The following is a 19,305-nucleotide window of genomic DNA, read 5'->3' on the forward strand; positions in this document are numbered from 1 at the left end:
ACTCTGTCATGTCCCAGGAAGGTGTAGGACAGACTTGCTGTAATGGGATAATCATTTGGACACACAATAAGCAAACCACTGTCAAGATTTGTGCACTTTGATTTCCATTATGCGTGGTTGCCATCAACAGTCTTGATTGCAGTTGGCTTTGTTTTAGACAAATGGCTTGTCATTGTTGGCAGTTTGAAAGATGGTAAGATATTGGTCACACTGAATGCGGTAGTTGGTGTTTTAATGTTTGAATATTTGATGGTTGGTTTAGTGAGTAGAAAGAGCCTTTTGTTTCATGAGTTAAAGAAATTAGGACAAGAAATGAGACCAAGATGTAGTAGATGGTTCAAACATTTTGGGGATCTTGAAAGTGGAGATTATCTTCTTCTCACTCACTAGTTTTAGTCTCAAGTTGGGTATTGCTGCATGTTTTCAGTTGTAAATTGATTAAATAATCATTTACCATTATTGAGATGATGGGATTTGCCTCTTAACTATTAACACTGATTTTTAGAGCACCCTTTTTACGGCTCAAGACAGTGAGTTGCACTGTGACTACTTTTTCTTTAATGATCAGTCATGTAAAGGTAAAGGGAAGAACCCACCACCAAAATTCTTTTAATGTCACATACACAGCCATTCAATGTATAGTGAAATTATCCTCTGCAGAGAGAGAAAGGGGGCGAACAAGAGAGATGTCTGCCTCCCGCTCGGGTGTGATGCATGTGATGAAATTAATTTATATCGCTGTGAAATTTCACTGTTATTATTCTCTGGTGAATTTTGCCGGCATATGACTGGAGCCTAGCATTGTTGGCTGTACTGATGAAATTAATCTGGCGGAAAAGGAGAAATACCTGCTGCAGGTATGTACGAATGTACGTACTTCTGCCTGCGTCTGGGGCACAGAGTGCAATGATCTACAGTACATACGCTTGCAGTTGACTTAAATCAGACTGTGGCTGGAGGTTATATTGCTCGTCCGTGTCTGTTAGGTTGTAATGGGGATTACGCAAAAAGTTAGGTGACAGTTTTCTTTAGACCTAGTTGTAGGCGGCAGGATTTTCTTGAAGGTTTTCTTGATTCATGGCAGAACACAAAGGATTCTGCTAATGCTTTCTAAACCAATGCGAGTCTTTCAGTCAGCATACATAGAATCTATCACACAGTCAGTACTTTTGATGGAATTTCACTTTCGCTCTCCTGAAACAGACCCCAGAGAGTGGTGCACAGCGAATGAGAGGGTTTGAGCTTAATCCTGCAAAGTGAAACATCCTGATTTAGAGGAGTCATTGTGTGTGTATATATACACACATACTATGTATTTAATCACTGATAAACCATAAATAATCATTCAATGAGAAGTCATTTGTGATACAGGGAGAAGAATCAAGTAAATGTTTTGTTCTTGGCTCTTTTTAAATAATTTAGTAATGTGAACGCAGGATTTCAACATTTCTTTTTGCACAACAGAAAATTGTGAAAGAAACATTGGCCCATTTAGTTTTTCCTAAATATTAATAGTTAATGGAACAAAATGCTTCACAAGACAATGAGAACCAAAGAAAGAAGCACTGAGCAGTGTGCGGGTGTGTTAAATGGTTTAATTAACCAAACCATTTTCTAGCAGCGCTGTGCAGTTTTTGGCACATTCTGGCATTGTGTCATTGTCATTTCTTTACTTTAATGTCACTGTCTCAAATATCCGACAGCGGTGCTTACAGTCACAACACTCAGTATAATGTGCTGCAGTTCTCTTGGTAAATACATTTCATTTCAGGGTTTGGTCTTTTGTGTTTGCTGAACATAACCAAGCTTTTACCTTCATGTCCGTACACCATGATTGTTTAACACGGACTGCAGTGCTATAATGTATCTAAAATATGAAGTTGAACAAAATGACATACCGCCTGCTTTTATAAGATGGTTATAGTATAAAGATTGTCGTTATAGATGTAGATTTTTACGATTATAAATGTCAAAGACTACTTGTGACATAGGTTTTCTACTTACAAAATCTAATCTAATGACAGAATTACAAGCTAAGACTTGAGAGTATTGATTTGGCTCTCGAGGCCGATCTGGGTTTCGCATGCGGGTTCCCAGGAAAAATTGTTGGCCACCCCGATCAATGTGTCGGCATCCTTTTCAGCATTAAAAGGGCGAGCTATAATCGGAAGACTTGAGGGCCTTGGCTGAGGTATGCATTCTACCGATTGCTCTTCTTGTATGGTTATTTGATTACTTGACCAGAATGGGTGGTTCATGATGTTTAAACATTGTATTAGGATGTTGATGCGTAAATATAAAAAAAAATTAGCTTTGAAATGATGGAGCTGTTATGGAATATGTGAATGCTTTTTTGTATTACACACACTTTGTGCTGCACACTTAAAATAATACATATAACACTCCTGCTCAGCTGTCGCATTTTGTTAGGTGTTGTGTCAAACACTGGGCATGCATTAAATGATTAGCATAATAGAATTTCATGCACAAGTCAGAAATATGTGGGTGGCACAAAGATATTCATTACAAGTGAAGATCATTATAAGGAAGGACAATAAAGTTATCCCCTTTAATCACAATCCATCTGAAATATGGCTTCTTGCTGCAGAGATACAGTAGACGTACCATTTCTCTCTCTCTCTTGCAGTTTAGGTCCATAGCTTTGATGACACATCTGAAGGTATGAGCAAGTATTTTTTTTTCAACATGAGTTGCTAAAAATGGAAGGGAAAAATAAACCAGGGGGTAAAGGGCGCTTCATCTGCAATGAGGAATTTCAGAGGTCTGGGGCTCTCAGTCGTCTCATTCTCTTCCAAGAACACTTCTCCTTCCTGTTTCACCTCTGGCATGCTGCCCAAAGTACCCACAAACCACAGAGGCCAAGGCCGAAAATACACAGATGGTAATTTGCACTACATTTCAATACGACTCAACCGCCATTATATATAGCCCTGCTGCCTGAACCCTGATCCACACTATGAGCATAGCTTCACCTCGGATTTCAACTAAAAGATTGACTCTTTTTGTTGTCTTTCTCACAGGCTGCCAGTTGGACAGGGTAATGGAGATAGTTGGCTGTGGAAATTTGCAATTCGTGAAGGGAGTTTAAAGCTAAGTCTGAAGTGGGTGTTCTTGGGTTGATTCTGAGTTTTCAGAATGTCAGAATGTGAGAGGGTAACCCGAACCTTGATCAATACAGAAGGAATTTTTTCCTTGGCTTATGACACAGTGTCAACATTATCAATTGCGAGATTGATAATTTAATGTTTCGCTAATTTTTGCACGAGAAAAAAGAATGGTTCTGCAGCAGTGGAGCTGACTTGAGAATGGCCTTGACTGGGCTAGAGAATTGTCAGCATTAAGTTTATCCAAGTCTCAGTTTTCTATATTATTCTGCACTCTGCAAAGAGTGGCACTTGCCAAGACAGGGCAGAGGGCATCATACCAAGATCAAGTTCAGCAGAAATAGAAATGACATAATGGTTAACCTTTGGAATTATGATGTTTCACCTTTCATGTGAGGGGGAAATACAGTTGTGCCCCAAACTATTTGGACACCCCCTAAAGTTTTATTTAAGGCGATTCAGCTACACCCATTGCTAACAATAGTAAAGTCAAGCACATAGGAAGCAGCATAAACAAAAACTGGCAGTGGAATGGGCCGTCCTGAAGCTTATTTACTTATAAAATGTAGCCCTGTCATAGGATGGCACCTTTGCTACAAGTCAGTTTGTAAAATCTTTTGCCCTGCCAGAGCTGCTGCGGCGCAACAACAGCTCGGCCATGAAGCGGTAGACCACCCAAACTCACTGAGAGGGGGCGCCTAGCGCTGAAGCGCATAGTGTGTAAAAATCGCCTATCCTCAGCTGCTTCACTGACTGCTGAGTTCTAAACTGCCTCTGGAAGCAACATCAGAAAAAACCAAAAACTGTGCACCCGGAGCTTCATGAAATGGGTCACCATGCCTAAGATCACTATTCGTAATGCAAAGCATCAGCTGGAGTGGTGTAAAGACGGCCGCCACTGTATTCTGGAGAAATGGAAGTGTGTTTCCTGGAGTGATGAATCACGTCCTGCTATCTGGCTGTAGGATAGACGCATCTAGGTTTGGGTGTTACCAGGAGATAGGCATAGTGCCTATTGTAATGTTTGCTGGAAGAGTTATAATAACCTGGGCTTTTTTTCCTGGGCCCCTTAGTTCCAGCGAACTTAATTCTACTGCATACAAAGACATTTTAGACAAATGTGTGCTTCTAGCTTTGTGGCAATAGTTTGTGGAAGGCCTTTTCCTGTTCCAGCATGACTGTGCGCTGGTGCACAGAGCACGGTCCATAAAGACCTGGTTTGACAGATTTGGTGTGGAAGAACTGGAGTGGCCGGCACAGAGCCCTGACCTCAACACCATTGAACACGTTTGGGATGTATTGGAATGCTGATTCCGAGCCAGGCCTCTCGTCCAACATCGATGCCTGACCTCACTAATGCTCTTTTAGATGAATGAGCACAAATTCCCACAGACGCACACCAAAATCTTGTGGAAAGCCTATCCAGAAGAGTAGAGGCTGTTATAGCCACAAAATGGGAGCTAACTCCATATTAATGCACATGGTTCAGTAATGGGATGACGAACAACTCAACAAGGTGTGATTGTCAGGTGTCCGCTTACTTTTGGCCATATAGTGCAAGTGCCTGGCAGCTCTGACATATTCAACTTGTTGTATTCAAGGCATCTGGATTTATTAATTTATTTCTGACATTGGAGAAAGTTGAAGCCGAATGGAGGGAGACATATACAGGAAGAAAAAGAGAGAATATGAAAAAAGAAGCAAGTGAGCGATTACAAAAGTGATCCTGATCCACTGTGTCCCAATTAATGGAATTACCTTCCTCCCCGAGAGGACTGTTAGTCATTTGCAGAGATGTGAACCCGCCAGTAGAGCGTCTCTCCCACCATATTGTCCAGTGAGCGCTAATAAGGCAGCCCTGACCGCTGGGCGTGCTCATTAGCATAGCCTGCGGCCGTGGCAACCCCCACCAGGGCCCAGCTGGACACTTAATTACTGCCGTAGCTCCTTCTTCACCACATCCATACTCACTTTCTTCCTATGTTCTCACCCCCTGCCCTACCTCTACCCTAACCCAGCCGAAAACACACAACACCATCGTCATCCCCTCCTAGTCATAGCAGGGAGATGTGAGGATAGTTTGGTGGCACAGATGTGATGGTTTTTGCCTCGGTTTGTAGTGGACGTCTTATGTGCTGCCAGTGTCTATAGCTAAGAGGTCAGCAGTCTTCCCAATCTTTGCAACAGCCCCCTTTCTTCCTTTCCTTGCTACATTAGCTCATGGGCTGGACTCTCCTTTTGACATCAGTACGGTATTGATGCACCCGTCCAACCTTAATCGGCTAATGGCCTCTCCTCTCCTAATCTCCTGCCCAGCTGAGCAGCCCCTCCCTTATCCATCCTTCCATCCATCCCTTCATTTGCCTTTCTGTCTCCACTCCCCCTACCCTGTTCAGGCCTGGGGTCAATGAGGCCAATTTTCATGGCTGGCTAAGTCGGAGAGAGGGGAAAGAGAAAAAACAGTGAATGAGTGTGAGAAAGAAAGAGGGGGAATATGTAAGTCAGCAGCCTCACGCAAGTCATGTGGTGAGTGACCTACCGACTGACCTTTACTCCAGTCCTTTGCTCTTATCTCCCCCTTCTTAGTCTACCTGCTTTTACCAGGGATCATTCTGTGTGACAAGGTTAGTCAGAATCTGGCAGACTGTACTGAACTAGTATGTATGTACACACAAACACACACACAAACACACACATACACACACACACCCACACACCCTCTGCCCTAGAAAAGTCAGGGCCAAAATAACCCTGCCAAGTTCACAAATGGTGATTGTTGACAGCTCTGCATGGTAAAACAATGAACAAGTGCACTACTTGTAATATCCAGCTGTTTTTAACAGCAGTTACAGGATATAGGCTTTTTATTTGTAACAGGTTAACACAACACAATGATTCCCAGACATTTTATGTTGCACTTGTTCAATATGTCACTTTTTAGCCCTTTGGTGTACATCTCTGTGGTCGATATTAAGGCAGTCTATTCTTGCTGGCCTGTATTTTTTGGTGGCGCTATACATCTGTGGCTCAGCTAGCCAACCTCATGCTGCTGCACCTCTGAATCACCCATACATGAGTGATAACAGATCCAGACTGCTGAGCACCCTGCAGCTGTTTGTCTCAACATGCAAGTCATTCCCGCCATTACGCCACTAAATAGTTCCCTTTCAGTGGCAGACGCTTGCCGCCTCAGCCTGCATCCCCATGCCTCCATCACTGGGGGGTTGCAGTTACTGTCACTGAGCCAGCCTATGTACTGGAGGCTAGGCAGCTGAATCTGTGTCAGAAAGAAAATGCATTGTGTTGTGGGTTTTGACTCACTTTAAATCGTCATTTTGGAGACTTCATATATAGTATATGCCTATATGCCTACGCTATGTATAGGATGGGCATACAGCAGTGGTGGAGGTGAGTAGAGAGCTCAGACTGAGCCCTTTGACAGCTTGGGCTGGAGACCGTGACCTTGGAAAATGTCATCACGCCCATGGGTGGCTCACCTGTGTCACACAAAGCCGTGGTAGAGAAGTGCATCAGTGCACTCTAGGATTCTGGCTGAAACCTAGTATTGGATTGTTGTATACAGCTGCCCCCAGCCCCAAGATTTAAAAGGCAACCAAGGAAGCGAGAGAGTTCAGCCTTAAAGCGAAGACCTTGGGTCAGCAATCTAGCGATTTCCCTCTAACCACATTACAGCCATTAGAGGATCTTGCTGCTTCACGTATGTCACATGGAAACGGGTCAAACCTTCCCATGCATGACTCACTCACTCCTTCTCTCCTTCCTTTCATTCCTGTTAACCCTACTCAGGTGGCAAAATAGCTTCAAGGTGAATTGGTGTCACAATGAGCACAGTCAGACATTTTCTTTACCTTAAGGACACTCCTTAAGGACAGGGAAAGTCTTAAGGACAGAGAAGGATAGGCAAGTTCAATCAGATGCACTTTAAAGTTGCCATTTGGTTGCATGGTCTTGTGAATGTCATGGTGCAAGATTGTGTATCTGTGAAATTGAAATGTGAATATGATGGTGTGTGTGAGCCTTTTTTGATATCTGTTGCAGCACTAGAGTAGTGGTCATAGTGGGTTGTGATTGTGATCACCTTTGTGGACCATGGTGAGCCATGCTGACCAGATGTCAGCCAACTCTAGTGATCCCAACAGGTTGCTGGCGGGGTTGCCTGGCAACCATTTTGCCTTTGCCTGTAAACAGAGAGAAGACACACCAGGCCCCTGTCAGGGTCATGAGGGTGAAGACTGCTTTGGTGTGTGTCTGTGTGTGTGTGTTAGTGTCTTGTGAATGAGACATTTTAATAATTCTTTCATTGCCTCACATATTTGCAGCTGTATGAGTGCCCAGTTTTCACAGCAATCTTCTGCTGGTTCATTGGTATCAGGATTATGTTTAGTTAAGGTTGTGAACAGTAACCCAAATAATTACATTTTAGCATTTTCGTTTGCCCATGCTTGGTGTATTTGACATATTCTTACGGAGGTTTGTTAATATGTATCAGGAATATTCACTTTTCTTTGTTCGCCCTTGTCTGGCAAGCTGTAATGTTTTGCTTATGAATATTGATACATGAAGTGTATATTAATGACCCTTGGTGACCTTAACCCTATCCTTATTGGCTCCCCGGTGGTATCTGCAGGCTCATGAATATTAATCCAGTTCTGTAACCTCCATTACCCTAATCTTTGCTGTCTAGCCTCCCAGAAGGACCCGTCGTCATGGTAACCCCTTTACTAGACTCTTCCAGACCAAGGGTGGGAAAATATGGTTAAAAAAGGACAGAAAATCTAAATTACTCAGCCAGGTTGGGTATGCCTTGTGGAGAGCTGCCATTATATAAAGAAAGGTTGTTGGGAGTTATTTTAGTTGTCAGCCTGCTGCTGACAGCACTGAGGTCTATTTTTCAGCTTTAATGGCCATTTGATTTGTGCTTATGGTTGGTAATTGAGAATGCGATTGGTTGTCATAATTACAGTTCTACTTAAGCTTCCAGATGGTAGAAATCACTATAGCTATGCAACATATGACACATCACAATGGATAAATGCAAAGTACATTGAAGTGATTTCAGAGCTACAAGCTGTCCGCTGTAAGCCAGAGGCCATATCAAAAGGACGTGTCTTGAGTGATTCACTGTTTTTACTCAGTATTGTGTTTGTGTTGAACTAAGTCTTATACTTAGTGTGTCATTTATAACTTTCTTTTGCACACCTCTGACTAAATTAAACTTCCTCTCTCATCTTGTAGATGTGGACAGCAATGAGGAAGGGGGAGCTGATGGTGGTCCTGTGGAGGACGAAAGCTGGTTTGGGAACGCTTCTGACACACGGTCAGAGTCGTCGTCCTATGGAGACACCCAGGATGAGCTCCTCCTGCCCAGGGGTTCCTCTCCTGATGAGCGAACTGGAGTCACCCCTGGGTCCAGGGACCATGATACCTGTGGAGGCGAGAGCTCTCTGGGTTGCCCCACACCTGTCCATCGTGCCTCTTTGGAACTTCTTGGACTGGATGGAGGTGCATTCTCGGCCCAGGACACACTTTCCTCAGTCGTCTCATCGCTGTATGGTGAGGCAGCCTCACGTGCCCTGGGGAAACCCCTCAGCAGCAACCTACGGCGCCTCCTCGAAGCTGGGTCATTGAAACTTGACACAGGGGATCTCTTGGGTCGGTCATCCCGGGGAGCTGCTGGGGGAGAATCTCCTCCCATTGGTCTAGCTCCACCCTTGACCCTCTCCCCATCATCCCACCATGCCCAACAGTTAAGTGCTCTTGCCCGAAAACTGGCCAATAACAACAATAATAGTGGCTCAGCCTCACCGGCCTCCTTGGCACCCTCAGTCACCAATATCAAACAAGAACCCCTGGACCCCTTTAACTCTGTCACATCTAGCAATGGCAGCAGCTTTGTATGGGCAGGTGTTGCAGATAAATGGCCTCCAGCCAGCTGCTCTACACCCTGTGGCTCCAGCCTGTCCCCGGACTCTGCCATCCAGAAGTTAAAAGCAGCAGCAAATGCTGTACTCCAGGACAAGAATGCAGTGGCCTCCTCTTCGACATCTTCTTCCTCCTCCTCCACAGCCTCATCCGCGGTGCCCACCCTTGGTGGAGGTGGTCGAGGAGATGATGTGGTGCGCTTTGATGCCTTCAACTCTCCATTTAGTCCACAGTCTGCTAGCTCTACTCTTGCTGCACTTTCCAAGAAAGTCAGTGAACGGAGCCAAGCCTCATCGACAGCTAGTGCTGCTCCTGACCACCAACCCTCAGCCAGCTCCTTTCTCTCATTGGTGTCAATGACCTCCTCTGCTGCCTTGCTCAAAGAGGTGGCAGCTAGGGCAGCAGGAAACTTACTGGCAGAGAAGAAAGAGGGTTCCCCGCTGACAACTGCTGGAGTTCTTCAGGAGGATGTGAAGCCCCTCCTAGACAAAAACCAGAAGGCACCTACACCCTCTACACCCACCCAGAGCCTGGAGTTGCTGTTGCCCTCTACACCAAAAAACAGAGGCAAGACAAGCAGCCAAGCAGGTAATCTTTGTCTTCATTTGCAGCCAGGTGAAAGATGTTGAGATCAAGTTACAGCACACCAAAATATGGCCAGTTGTTGCCTCCAGTTAAATAGAAATAGGTTACTCAAGCTCAAACAAGGCTATTACATTGAAATGAAAAGGGCCTAATATTTGTGTTGAACAGAGATCCAAAGGTTCAAGGCCATTTCAGCAGGGCTTCATTTATGGAAATTTGTCTGCCTCCCTCATCGTGCCCTTTTCTTTTGAAAAAATAATGGTCCAAATTTTACAGCTGTTCAAGAGAAATATTTCATATTGGTCTAATTTTTCACATTTAGCATTTACTCTACCAAAGACCAAATAAATGCTTTCTAGGCTGATTTTGTAATAACAGTGCAATTCCAAATAAACATGCCCCCTATGCATCTGGCAGGCCATGGAATATCAAATGAAGTTATGCAGTCCAGATCACATGGTGTATCAGCCATGGTTCAATTTTCCCCCCTTTTCCCCTATCCACATGTTTTTTGACATTATTTACTGCCAATTAGTCAATCATATTATCAAAATGTCAGAATAAATATTCTAATATTTTATTTATAATCCGAATGCAACCAGGAAAAGCACAATTGTGAACTTTCATGACATGTTTTCTCAAGCTGTGTAATGGTATTATTCTCACCTCGCTAACGCTGAAGTAGTGAGGACTGACTGTAGCCTCAGTTTAACTGTCAGTCGAGCAGAGAGCATAGCCAAGAGAAAACAGCCCTGGCTGGCCTTGTAGTCTGAGAAATGGTCTGTGGGCTCGACGGGGGGTTCCGACTGAAACCTCACTGCCTTCCCAGACCATCTCGTTTGTGCTCAGATGCGCATGCTGCCAAAAGGGGGCCGTCAGTGTGTGCTCGGCACAGTGGGGAGCCCTGGAGTCCATATCCATCTCAGCAGCCTCCTCCTGGCTTCAACCCCCACAACCCAGAGCTCTCTGCACTGATCAGCACACCAGACTTGGGGCCAAACACATCATACTTTCCACTGACTGGATACAGATGCGTGCGCGTGGACACACACACACACACACGCACACACACACACACACACACACACACACACACACACACACACACACACACACACACACACACACACACACACTCTCTATCGTTCTCTGTCTCTCTCTCACATGCTCTCTGTGAATTACGAGTTACATGTCCATGCAGTATATTCTGTAAGTGTGCACTTAGACATATATAACCCAAACAAGTGTCCACAGATCTCACAGGGGGGCAGAGAGACTTTACGAGTGTCGGCTCGGAAAAATCTTGAAAGTGCAGCCTCTGACTAAGTAGCCTTTAGGGAGAAGCGAATGTTTTCAGGGAGACGGATGGGCACTTTTGAGGGATTGTGTCTCACCCCCGCCAATTCTAAAATGGCTGGATCAAATTGACTTCAGACAGATGAGGTAGTCGATGTAATATTCTGTGATCTGCATGTTAAATAGGGGTTCTGCTCTAACCCTCAAGCCGTCAAGGTCGAGCAGCGCTGTAAAAATGCAGGTAGTTGTTTGGTCGCCAGACTGAAAAATGTGACCTTGATTATTGACTGTCATGTCTTGTTTTATTGTAGTCCCTGGTCACTTCCACAATAAAACTGCATTGCACTGATGAGTTCTGCATTCTGCATATATAACTACTTTCAGTAAATGCAATGCATATTTATCATTTGTCAAACAGAAAATGGATGCTCAAAATATAGGAAATGGACACACAAGTCTAACACACCAAACACTTGCACCATGCCACTCTCCAGCTTTGTTTCTGCTTCACTAGCCTCATCTCAGAGTAAGCAGAAGTTGTTTTTGCATGGTGATCTCTGCTGTGCTTGGAGAGGTTGGGCCGCAGATGGCGGTTTATTGTTGCAAATAGGCAGTCTCGAGGTTTTACACCTCAGGTCAATGAATGGCTGAGCACAGTAATTTTACCAAACACTGATTACCAGATGTTTTTCAAGGAACAGCACTGGAATACTTATGAAGCCATCCTGACAGGCCCTCGTAGAATTTGTAATGCAATCATGCCTCTTTCTAATAAGACCAATTAAACAGTAATGGATACCGGATATGAAGCCAACAACAATAATTGAGATACTAAACCATGCTGGAGTTTTTACTTGCATTGTTCCATTGCTTCCAGCTGACAATTTCTGGATAGTTTTGGCTTTGAATATCAAGTTTGAATCCGAGGACATTTAGCACAAGCTGAAGGAATTATTTGTATTTCTTAATAAGAATATTTTCAGTGTACTAGTTGACTTAAGTCTAGCTTCACCTTGAACAGCTGATCTTGAGATAATTTTTTCCTTTGTTAACCATAAGAATGTCCTTTGGTCCCCTCAAGGCTCTCCTGAGGATGGTGGCAAGCCATTCCAGTGTCCTGTGTGTGGACTTGTCATCAAACGCAAGAGCTACTGGAAAAGACACATGGTCATCCACACAGGCTTGAAAAGTCACCAGTGTCCATTGTGTCCATTCCGCTGTGCTCGCAAAGACAATCTTAAATCCCACATGAAGGTAAGATACTGTATGAACCACCCACCCTTTACACATCAGATGCCTCCAGTTGCTATTATAGCCCTTTTAATATAATTATTTCAATTATAGAGGGTAAGCTCATTTCTAGTTTATGCCTTACATGGCACAGTTCAACAATACTGCACAGTTGTTGTAGCACGTCGCCACTAAACATTTGTGAAATTAAATCATAACTTAAACTTGTCCTTCCCTTCCAGGTTCATCAGCATCAAGACAGGGGTGAGACATTTCAGTGTGAACTTTGCCCTTTCACCTCTTCCCGTCACTTCAGCCTAAAGCTTCACATGCGTTGCCACCAACACTTCCCCCGTTCAGATGTCAAGGTGAAAGAGGAGCTCACCACCGACACAGAGGGCGAGGGCTCCCTGATCGGCGATTGTGGCTCCACAGACTTTAGAGGGAATGAGGTGTCCCCGCTGCACTCAGACACTCCGCAGCAGCCATCCCCTCCAGCTGAGGCCTCCTCCAACCACGTCCACATCAAGGAGGAGCCACAAGAGAGAGATCTTTCTGTGCTGTCTCCCTTTAGCATCTGCAGGGACCGTCCTAGCAGCAGTGCCAACTCCCTGGACCTCTCTGGAGTTGGGGTAGGAGTAGGGGTCAGGTCCAGTCCTAGTGGTCCAACCACAGCATCGCTCTTCAGCCCTGATATCTCTACCAAGACAGCCACTGACTTGCTTATGAAGCTGTCAGGTAAGCTCAAATTGAGGAAACCATACATTTTTATTTTTCTATTTTATTGCACGTAGTATGAGTTTGTTAATGAAAGCATATCTCAACACTAGTGTAGAATTTCATTTTTACTTTACTTCCCTGTTAAATATTGTTTTTCGGAAATACCATCTTCCGTAATTGTAGATGTAATTTGACAAGGACTATCACATGTTTTATTCAATGAGTGATTCAGGACTTTTACAACCAAACTTGAAAACATGCTGTTCTAAGGTATACTGAACTCAGACAGTGTTTAGATGCGTTTCACCACGTTGCAAAATGTCAACAGATGAGCTTTGAGAGAATGGCAAGATTGATGGAAAAAGGTTGATCAGGGTTCATTGTCGGGGTCGAGGGTACGGCTGCCACTCTTCCACTTAATGCTGTGTAATTAGATTGAGATCTAGAGCGATGAGGAGAGGAAAAAACCCTGGGAACATTAGATTAATTAAAAATTTATGCATAATTCATAATTAAAAAGGAATTCATAATTTGAAATGATTAGCGCCCTCAGCACCATCCTGTGACCCTGCTAGGATGCATAGGGACTGGGCTGGCTTAGTTAACTCCCCCTCGATCTTGCACGCCCCAGCTCCACATGGATGCCCCCTGGGTGCCAGTTGCACTCCACTCCTCGACTGCACAATCAAGCCTTGGCAACTCCCAGAGGAGCCAAGATGTCTCCTCACAATGTCAGTCCAGTGTCAAGTGGCGGACATCTTACTCAGGGCATCATTCAAGGAGAATGAGGGAGGGATTTAAAACGACAATATGAGCGGCTGGTGCACTTGAATGAGCTTTAATGAATACTGCCTCTTTGATCACAAAAATATGGTCATTGTTCAAGGGTGGCATATAGGGTGTACATAAGATATAGGGTTATGAAACAAAGAAAAACTGGCTTCAGATCTTTGTGAGACTTACCCATGCCATTGGAGTAGTAGCCAGGGAGAGAGGTGAGGAACTTCCTCCTGGGACCTGTAGACTCTATTTCTTTTGACCTCCCTGCCAACCCAGATTGAGTGTGTACACAAGCAGCTCATCCCTCCTGCTTTTACACTGCTGTCTCAGTGCCTCAATCCCATAAGGCCTGTGAGAGGGAGCTAGAGGGGGGTATAAAAAGCTGGAGTGGGAAAGACTTAAAAAAAAAAAAGAGAAGAGACAGATGATGTGACAGCAAGTGAGGGAGACAGAGAAAGAGGCATAGAGGGAGTTGCATTGAGTTCCCCAGGCAGAAAAAGCCAGTGAACTCTGCTTGACCTCTGACATAATAAGCATATAAATTTTGGGGCTGCCCTGCTTTCCACTGGGTGTTATACTGATACCCTTTGATTTTTATCCTTGCTCACTGACACAACCGTTAGCTATCCAGTGTGATCCACATTCTGATTCAGAGATGAAAGCCACAGAGGCACTTTGAAATGCACAGCCCCTACCATGCCCAGTGGACCCTGAGTTAATAATGACAGTGGGCAGTGCACATCCTCCAAACACCAGCCCACCCCCCTGCTGTGGTGACACAGGGACAACAAGCTTGACCCCGGCTGGGTTTGAATAATTGGCATACAGGGGGTTGTGAGGTGTTGGCATCTGTCGTGATGCTTCTACAGTTGTCTTATTTATCGTCTTCCTAGGAGAGTATCTTGAAGCAATGATGCATAGGCAGAATGTTGAATCACCGTATAGGGATAATTTTTAAAGAATGCTGAGTTGAAAAGAAAAATAGGATGGATTCTTTTTATTACACTCAGACATTCTTTAATTTACTTTCCCACAATTTTATTTCAAAAGATGACATCCCTGTGTCGTTGTCATCATGATCGCCATCGTGACATCTCTGTAACTGCAGAAATAGTTGGGTTTTGTTGCATCTTTTAATCAAGCCAAGATGACACCGAATATTTCGAACTGTTAGATGTGTAGTCTGTAGTTTCCTTTTTCTCTTTCTGAACATCTAGAAAATTAATCGGCATGTCCCTCGCTTTGCAGCTCCGCATGAGCAGGCTCAGTCAGGCTTTTTGTGTGTGACCTCTGGTCCATACATCCCCACTGCAGCCATCAGTATCATTGTCCAGTATCTCGCACACTGTCAGCTATTGTTGGGTTCTCAACCTGCCCCACGTAGCCCCATGTTTTATTTTTTTATCCTGGAGAAAACAGCAGCCAATTGTCAGAAGGGGAGCAGGCCGGCATGACAGAGGTGGAAAGCTAATGAAGTTATTTGATGGCAGCCCTGGCCGCGGACCGAGAGGTGAGGTGGAGTGGACAAGCGCCTGGCAGCGAGACGGATGAGGCGCAGGGGAGAAGCATGGCAAGAGGCAGAGAGAGGGAAAAGAATGGAAGGAGCATTGGTGACAGGTGTCATAAGGGCGTGATAACATGGAGACAAAGTGATAGTATTGTCAACCCTGAGCTAGAACCAGCCTTATAATACCATGCACAGAGAGCTGACATCTTCTGACTTCGAACTTGCACCAGAGATGTCCGTCACGCCTCAGGTCTGTGCAAGCGTCACAAGCTGATGTGCAAGAGTGACGCTTAAGATGGCGTACTGATTAGAATGTCTGTCACACCATAGCCTAAACTTGTATGCAGAATTGCTCCTGTGTGTACTGCACTTCAGCTTTTTGCTATTGACCCATCAGACTCAAGGAATAAAAAAAAACGTGTCCATTGGATTAGACTACTAAATAATTCATTGGGCCCGGTAACATAGATTCTGAGTGGAAATACTCTCTATTTATAGTGACAATCCAAAAGGTCACTGGAGTGGTGTGACTTTGTGTGAGTGCACGTCCCACAGTTGTTTTTATCTGGTGAGGCCACAGAAGAGAAGAATTACTATATCTAAGTTTAAATGAGTCTGCATTTAGCGCGCCTCAGACACTTTAGGTGTAACACAACACGGCGCATGTAGCGTTGTAGATAACTACATAAAGTAAAGATTTCTGTGAAAAAGCAGATTATGCACAGTATGCGCCTGTGTGGGTAAATGTGGTGGTGTGTTTTTATGTGTGTTTGTAAGGCAGTGACCAAGTGTGCTGTCCCTGTCTGATCCGACATGGCCCAACACGTTTCTAATTAGAGGACGTCCTTCCAGGTGCTGACCAGGTTATACTTAGCCTGCCCGCTGACATCTGACAGTGTGACATTTCCAGCTGGTGCCGCGTGCGACCCTGCACCACTGCCCCTGAACTTGAAGGTCACTGTCCCCCTCCCCCCCGCCGCCCCCAACCTCCTCCTTCTCCCCCTCTTGAACTACAGCCCTGGCACGCCATGGTGTGGCACTGTGGCATTGTGGCATCGCACGGGTGGTCAAGTCATCGGCACCTGTCCCCTTTTCCTGCCCTGCATCCCCTGTCCCCGAGCCCTCTATCCCTCTGGCATAGATCATCATTAATCAGAGGGGCCGGGGCCGGCACAGATTGATGATGTGGGCAGGGGGCGGCAGGCCTGTGGCGGTTAGAGATGTTAGGTGAGGCGGTAGGGTGAGGAGTTGAGCAGATCTCTGCTGGGGCCAGAGGAGACTGGACAGCAGTCTGCCCAAGAGTGATAGCCTCTCATATTTCTGGGAATGTGTGTGTGTGTGTGTGTGTGTGTGTGTGTGTGTGTGTGTGTGTGTGTGTGTGTGCGTGTGCGTGCGTGTGCGTGCACGGGGGTCAGAAGGAGAAAAAAAGAACACGCACACACCAGGGTGTACAGGTTGTTTCAAAATTGTAGGTGTGTTATGATGGTGGGATATTTATTGCAGAAAATAAAACTCATCCCTATTTTACTAGCCAAATAGATTAGAATAACATCTCTAAACTAACAGGTGGGCCAGACAAACACACCAACCACAGATAAACTGTTAGAACTTAATTAATGACTAGTTTGTGTATTCGGATTGCCACTAGGATGCATCACAAGTCGCACTGATAGTTCAGTATATAACAGATGAAGGAGAACCAGAATATTGCTTTCCAGTTCATTTGGAGCCATTTCTGGAGACTGGGTATAACAACTAAATTATAGAGATGCAACGGCCAATATGTCTGTTTCCAGGATTGATCCTTGCTCTTTGTCATTGCCTATTTCAGATTACACAATCATTAGCATTTAATGATGCGCTATATAATGTGAGGAAACATATTTACAATAGATTTCATTATAAGGTACACAACTGACAACATGAACATTTGATTTAATTAGTAAATAAAGTAAATAAGTGCTGATGTCACTTTTCACCTATTTAGCCTATATGTAGCCATATCCATCTCTGTTTTAGTGAAGAATTGAGTGTAGTGGGACATGCTGAGACACACAAAGGGAGGAGCTGGACCCGCTCTTCTTTTCTTGGCGGATATCGGAAGTTGCTCCATGTCTAATTATTAATTATTCATCTAAGGCGGATTAGATGTGGCCCAGTTTCTCTTGAAGATGACTTTAGAGCAGAGGGATCCATGTGACAGTTCAGTCCCTAACCTAGGCTGCATACTGCGGAGATGGCTGATAAGGTTGCCACTGATTACTATCACTCACTGCAGAAGTACAGGAATTATTTGATGTTCTTCTTTTTGAAGAGGATTCAGAAATGTCAGGGGGAAGGAAGGAAGGAGAAATCTAGTCTTAAAATGGAATAGAGGAGCGTATGAAGTATACAAAAATTAATGTGACAGTCTGATAGAAGGGAAAAGAAGCCTTTAGATACCTGGAGAGATGTGGAGTCGTGAGGTTTCTCCATCTGTGTTACCCAGCAGCGGCCCAACCGTGGTGTTTTTTGGAGAAATATGCCTGCAAATGAGTTTCAAACCACAACTGACCATTTTGTCACGTTCCATTATAATTTTAATTTGAGAGAAATGTTAGCAAGATACTCATGACATGACACACTTCAACAAGTGTTACTAATATCGGTTACCATAATGTAGCATGAAAATATTCAGCAACCTCTTTTGGTCACACTTGATCTTTGGTCTCTCCTGCTCCCCCCTAATTTTCTGACTCTCTCTCACTTCCTTTTCCCACCTCTTCAAACTATCCTAATTTTCCGGATTCAGCGGCCAATCAGAGGGAGTCATTGAAGTCTCCATTCCACCTGAAGGAAGAGCCCAAAGCAGAAGAAGCTTTGAGCCCCAGACCGACCCCCCGGTCTCAGAGCCACGGCCAGCCAAGCTTCCCAGCTGCCTTCTGCCAGGAGGGGCAAACGGGGGCTGCAGGAGCCGCAGAGCGCGCAGGACCGCTCAAACCAAGGGAGGGAAGCCCCATGGCCAAGAACAGCTTGCTGAGCCAAGATATCAACGTTAAGGTGGCCTCTGAGCTGCTGATGAAGCTTTCAGGTAGGGTGTGTACACATCTGCGAATGTGCATACATTAGATGGGTGGAAAAATACACATAATGTTTATAGGCCGGTGTAATAGCCCACGCACAAATCTGCTCCAAAACAAATGTGTAATCCCTATGCAATTTATGAATACAAATATAATTAAGTTTCTAAAAAAATTGTTGCCTCCATGGAGGGACATGCAAGTCTCAGGCCTCAGGCTGTTTATATGTGTTGTGCTGGTGGTCAGTTGGAGTTTCAGATCAGTCAATATCAGGTCAGAAGGCTAGCTGTAGGTCAGAGGTGATGCTACTGACCACTATAAAAAGGTTCTGTTGTTTCCAACAATGGTGCACCTCACCAAGCTAAAATTGGGGGCTTCTCAAAGGTGAGCTCATCTGGTCTTTGTTTCTCTGAGGTCTCTGCTCTAGAGTTTGGCTGCAAAGCCTCACCATCCCCAGAAACGATAGAAAGGTCATTTGTGTTGACCCTTTATTTTCTCCCTACCCCTCTCTACATTTACCGTTCACTCTGTTTCAAGTTTGGTTGGCGGGCTCCAACTCAGTTCTGCATGATTTTGTGCAATAAGTAGTCGATGTCGCCTGAAGACCTTCTTCAAACTAATATCATCCATCCACAACATCATGCTGTACATTGCTGTTCCAACCCTGACTTGCCCCTTGTTCCATGGTGGACAGTGAAACAGTATTTTCAGTTCCCTGTTTCAGACTGTGTGACTGATGAGGAGCACTACCATCTTGTAGTGTAGCATCAATTAGCCTTCAGACCTGAGGGGGGGGGGGGGGGGGGGGTCCACACATCAATATACACGTTGTTTTGTATGCAAACCATCCAAGGCATGTGTAATGTTAGGAAAAAGACGTGCTGTGTATTTTTAACTAATATTGTTGGACCATACGTTCTGTATACCACACTACCAGGGCTGCCTTTCCTTTAGATTATCTGTGCAAATATGCATGTGTGCATATTATCCACAGTGCTGAAAGCACAAATTGAATGGCAGACTGATGGTGGCGCAGTGGGGCGTTGCTCCATCCGCAGCT

At 44.7% G+C, this 19,305-nt stretch overlaps 1 protein-coding gene across 2 annotated transcripts in view; it reads left to right on the plus strand.

Annotated features, from left to right (window-relative positions):
• The window catches only part of znf827 (zinc finger protein 827), a 57,863-nt gene that overhangs the window by 12,665 nt on the left and 25,893 nt on the right, over positions 1-19,305 (plus strand). The window contains exons 2-6 of one of the 2 annotated variants that reach the window (XM_076147929.1): positions 8,382-9,656; positions 12,031-12,203; positions 12,422-12,443; positions 12,540-12,917; positions 17,978-18,256. In XM_076147929.1, the coding sequence (XP_076004044.1) occupies positions 8,382-9,656; positions 12,031-12,203; positions 12,422-12,443; positions 12,540-12,917; positions 17,978-18,256 (2,127 nt within the window). Of the gene's footprint in view, positions 1-8,381; positions 9,657-12,030; positions 12,204-12,421; positions 12,918-17,977; positions 18,257-19,305 lie in introns of both variants that reach the window. The other variant, XM_076147930.1, reaches the window with a different exon arrangement.

The sequence above is a fragment of the Genypterus blacodes genome, unplaced genomic scaffold (genome assembly GCF_046128005.1).
Source record: "Genypterus blacodes isolate CSIRO-AG114 ecotype Tasmania unplaced genomic scaffold, CSIRO-AGI_Gbla_v1 ptg000039l_1, whole genome shotgun sequence".
Lineage (NCBI taxonomy): Eukaryota > Metazoa > Chordata > Actinopteri > Ophidiiformes > Ophidiidae > Genypterus > Genypterus blacodes.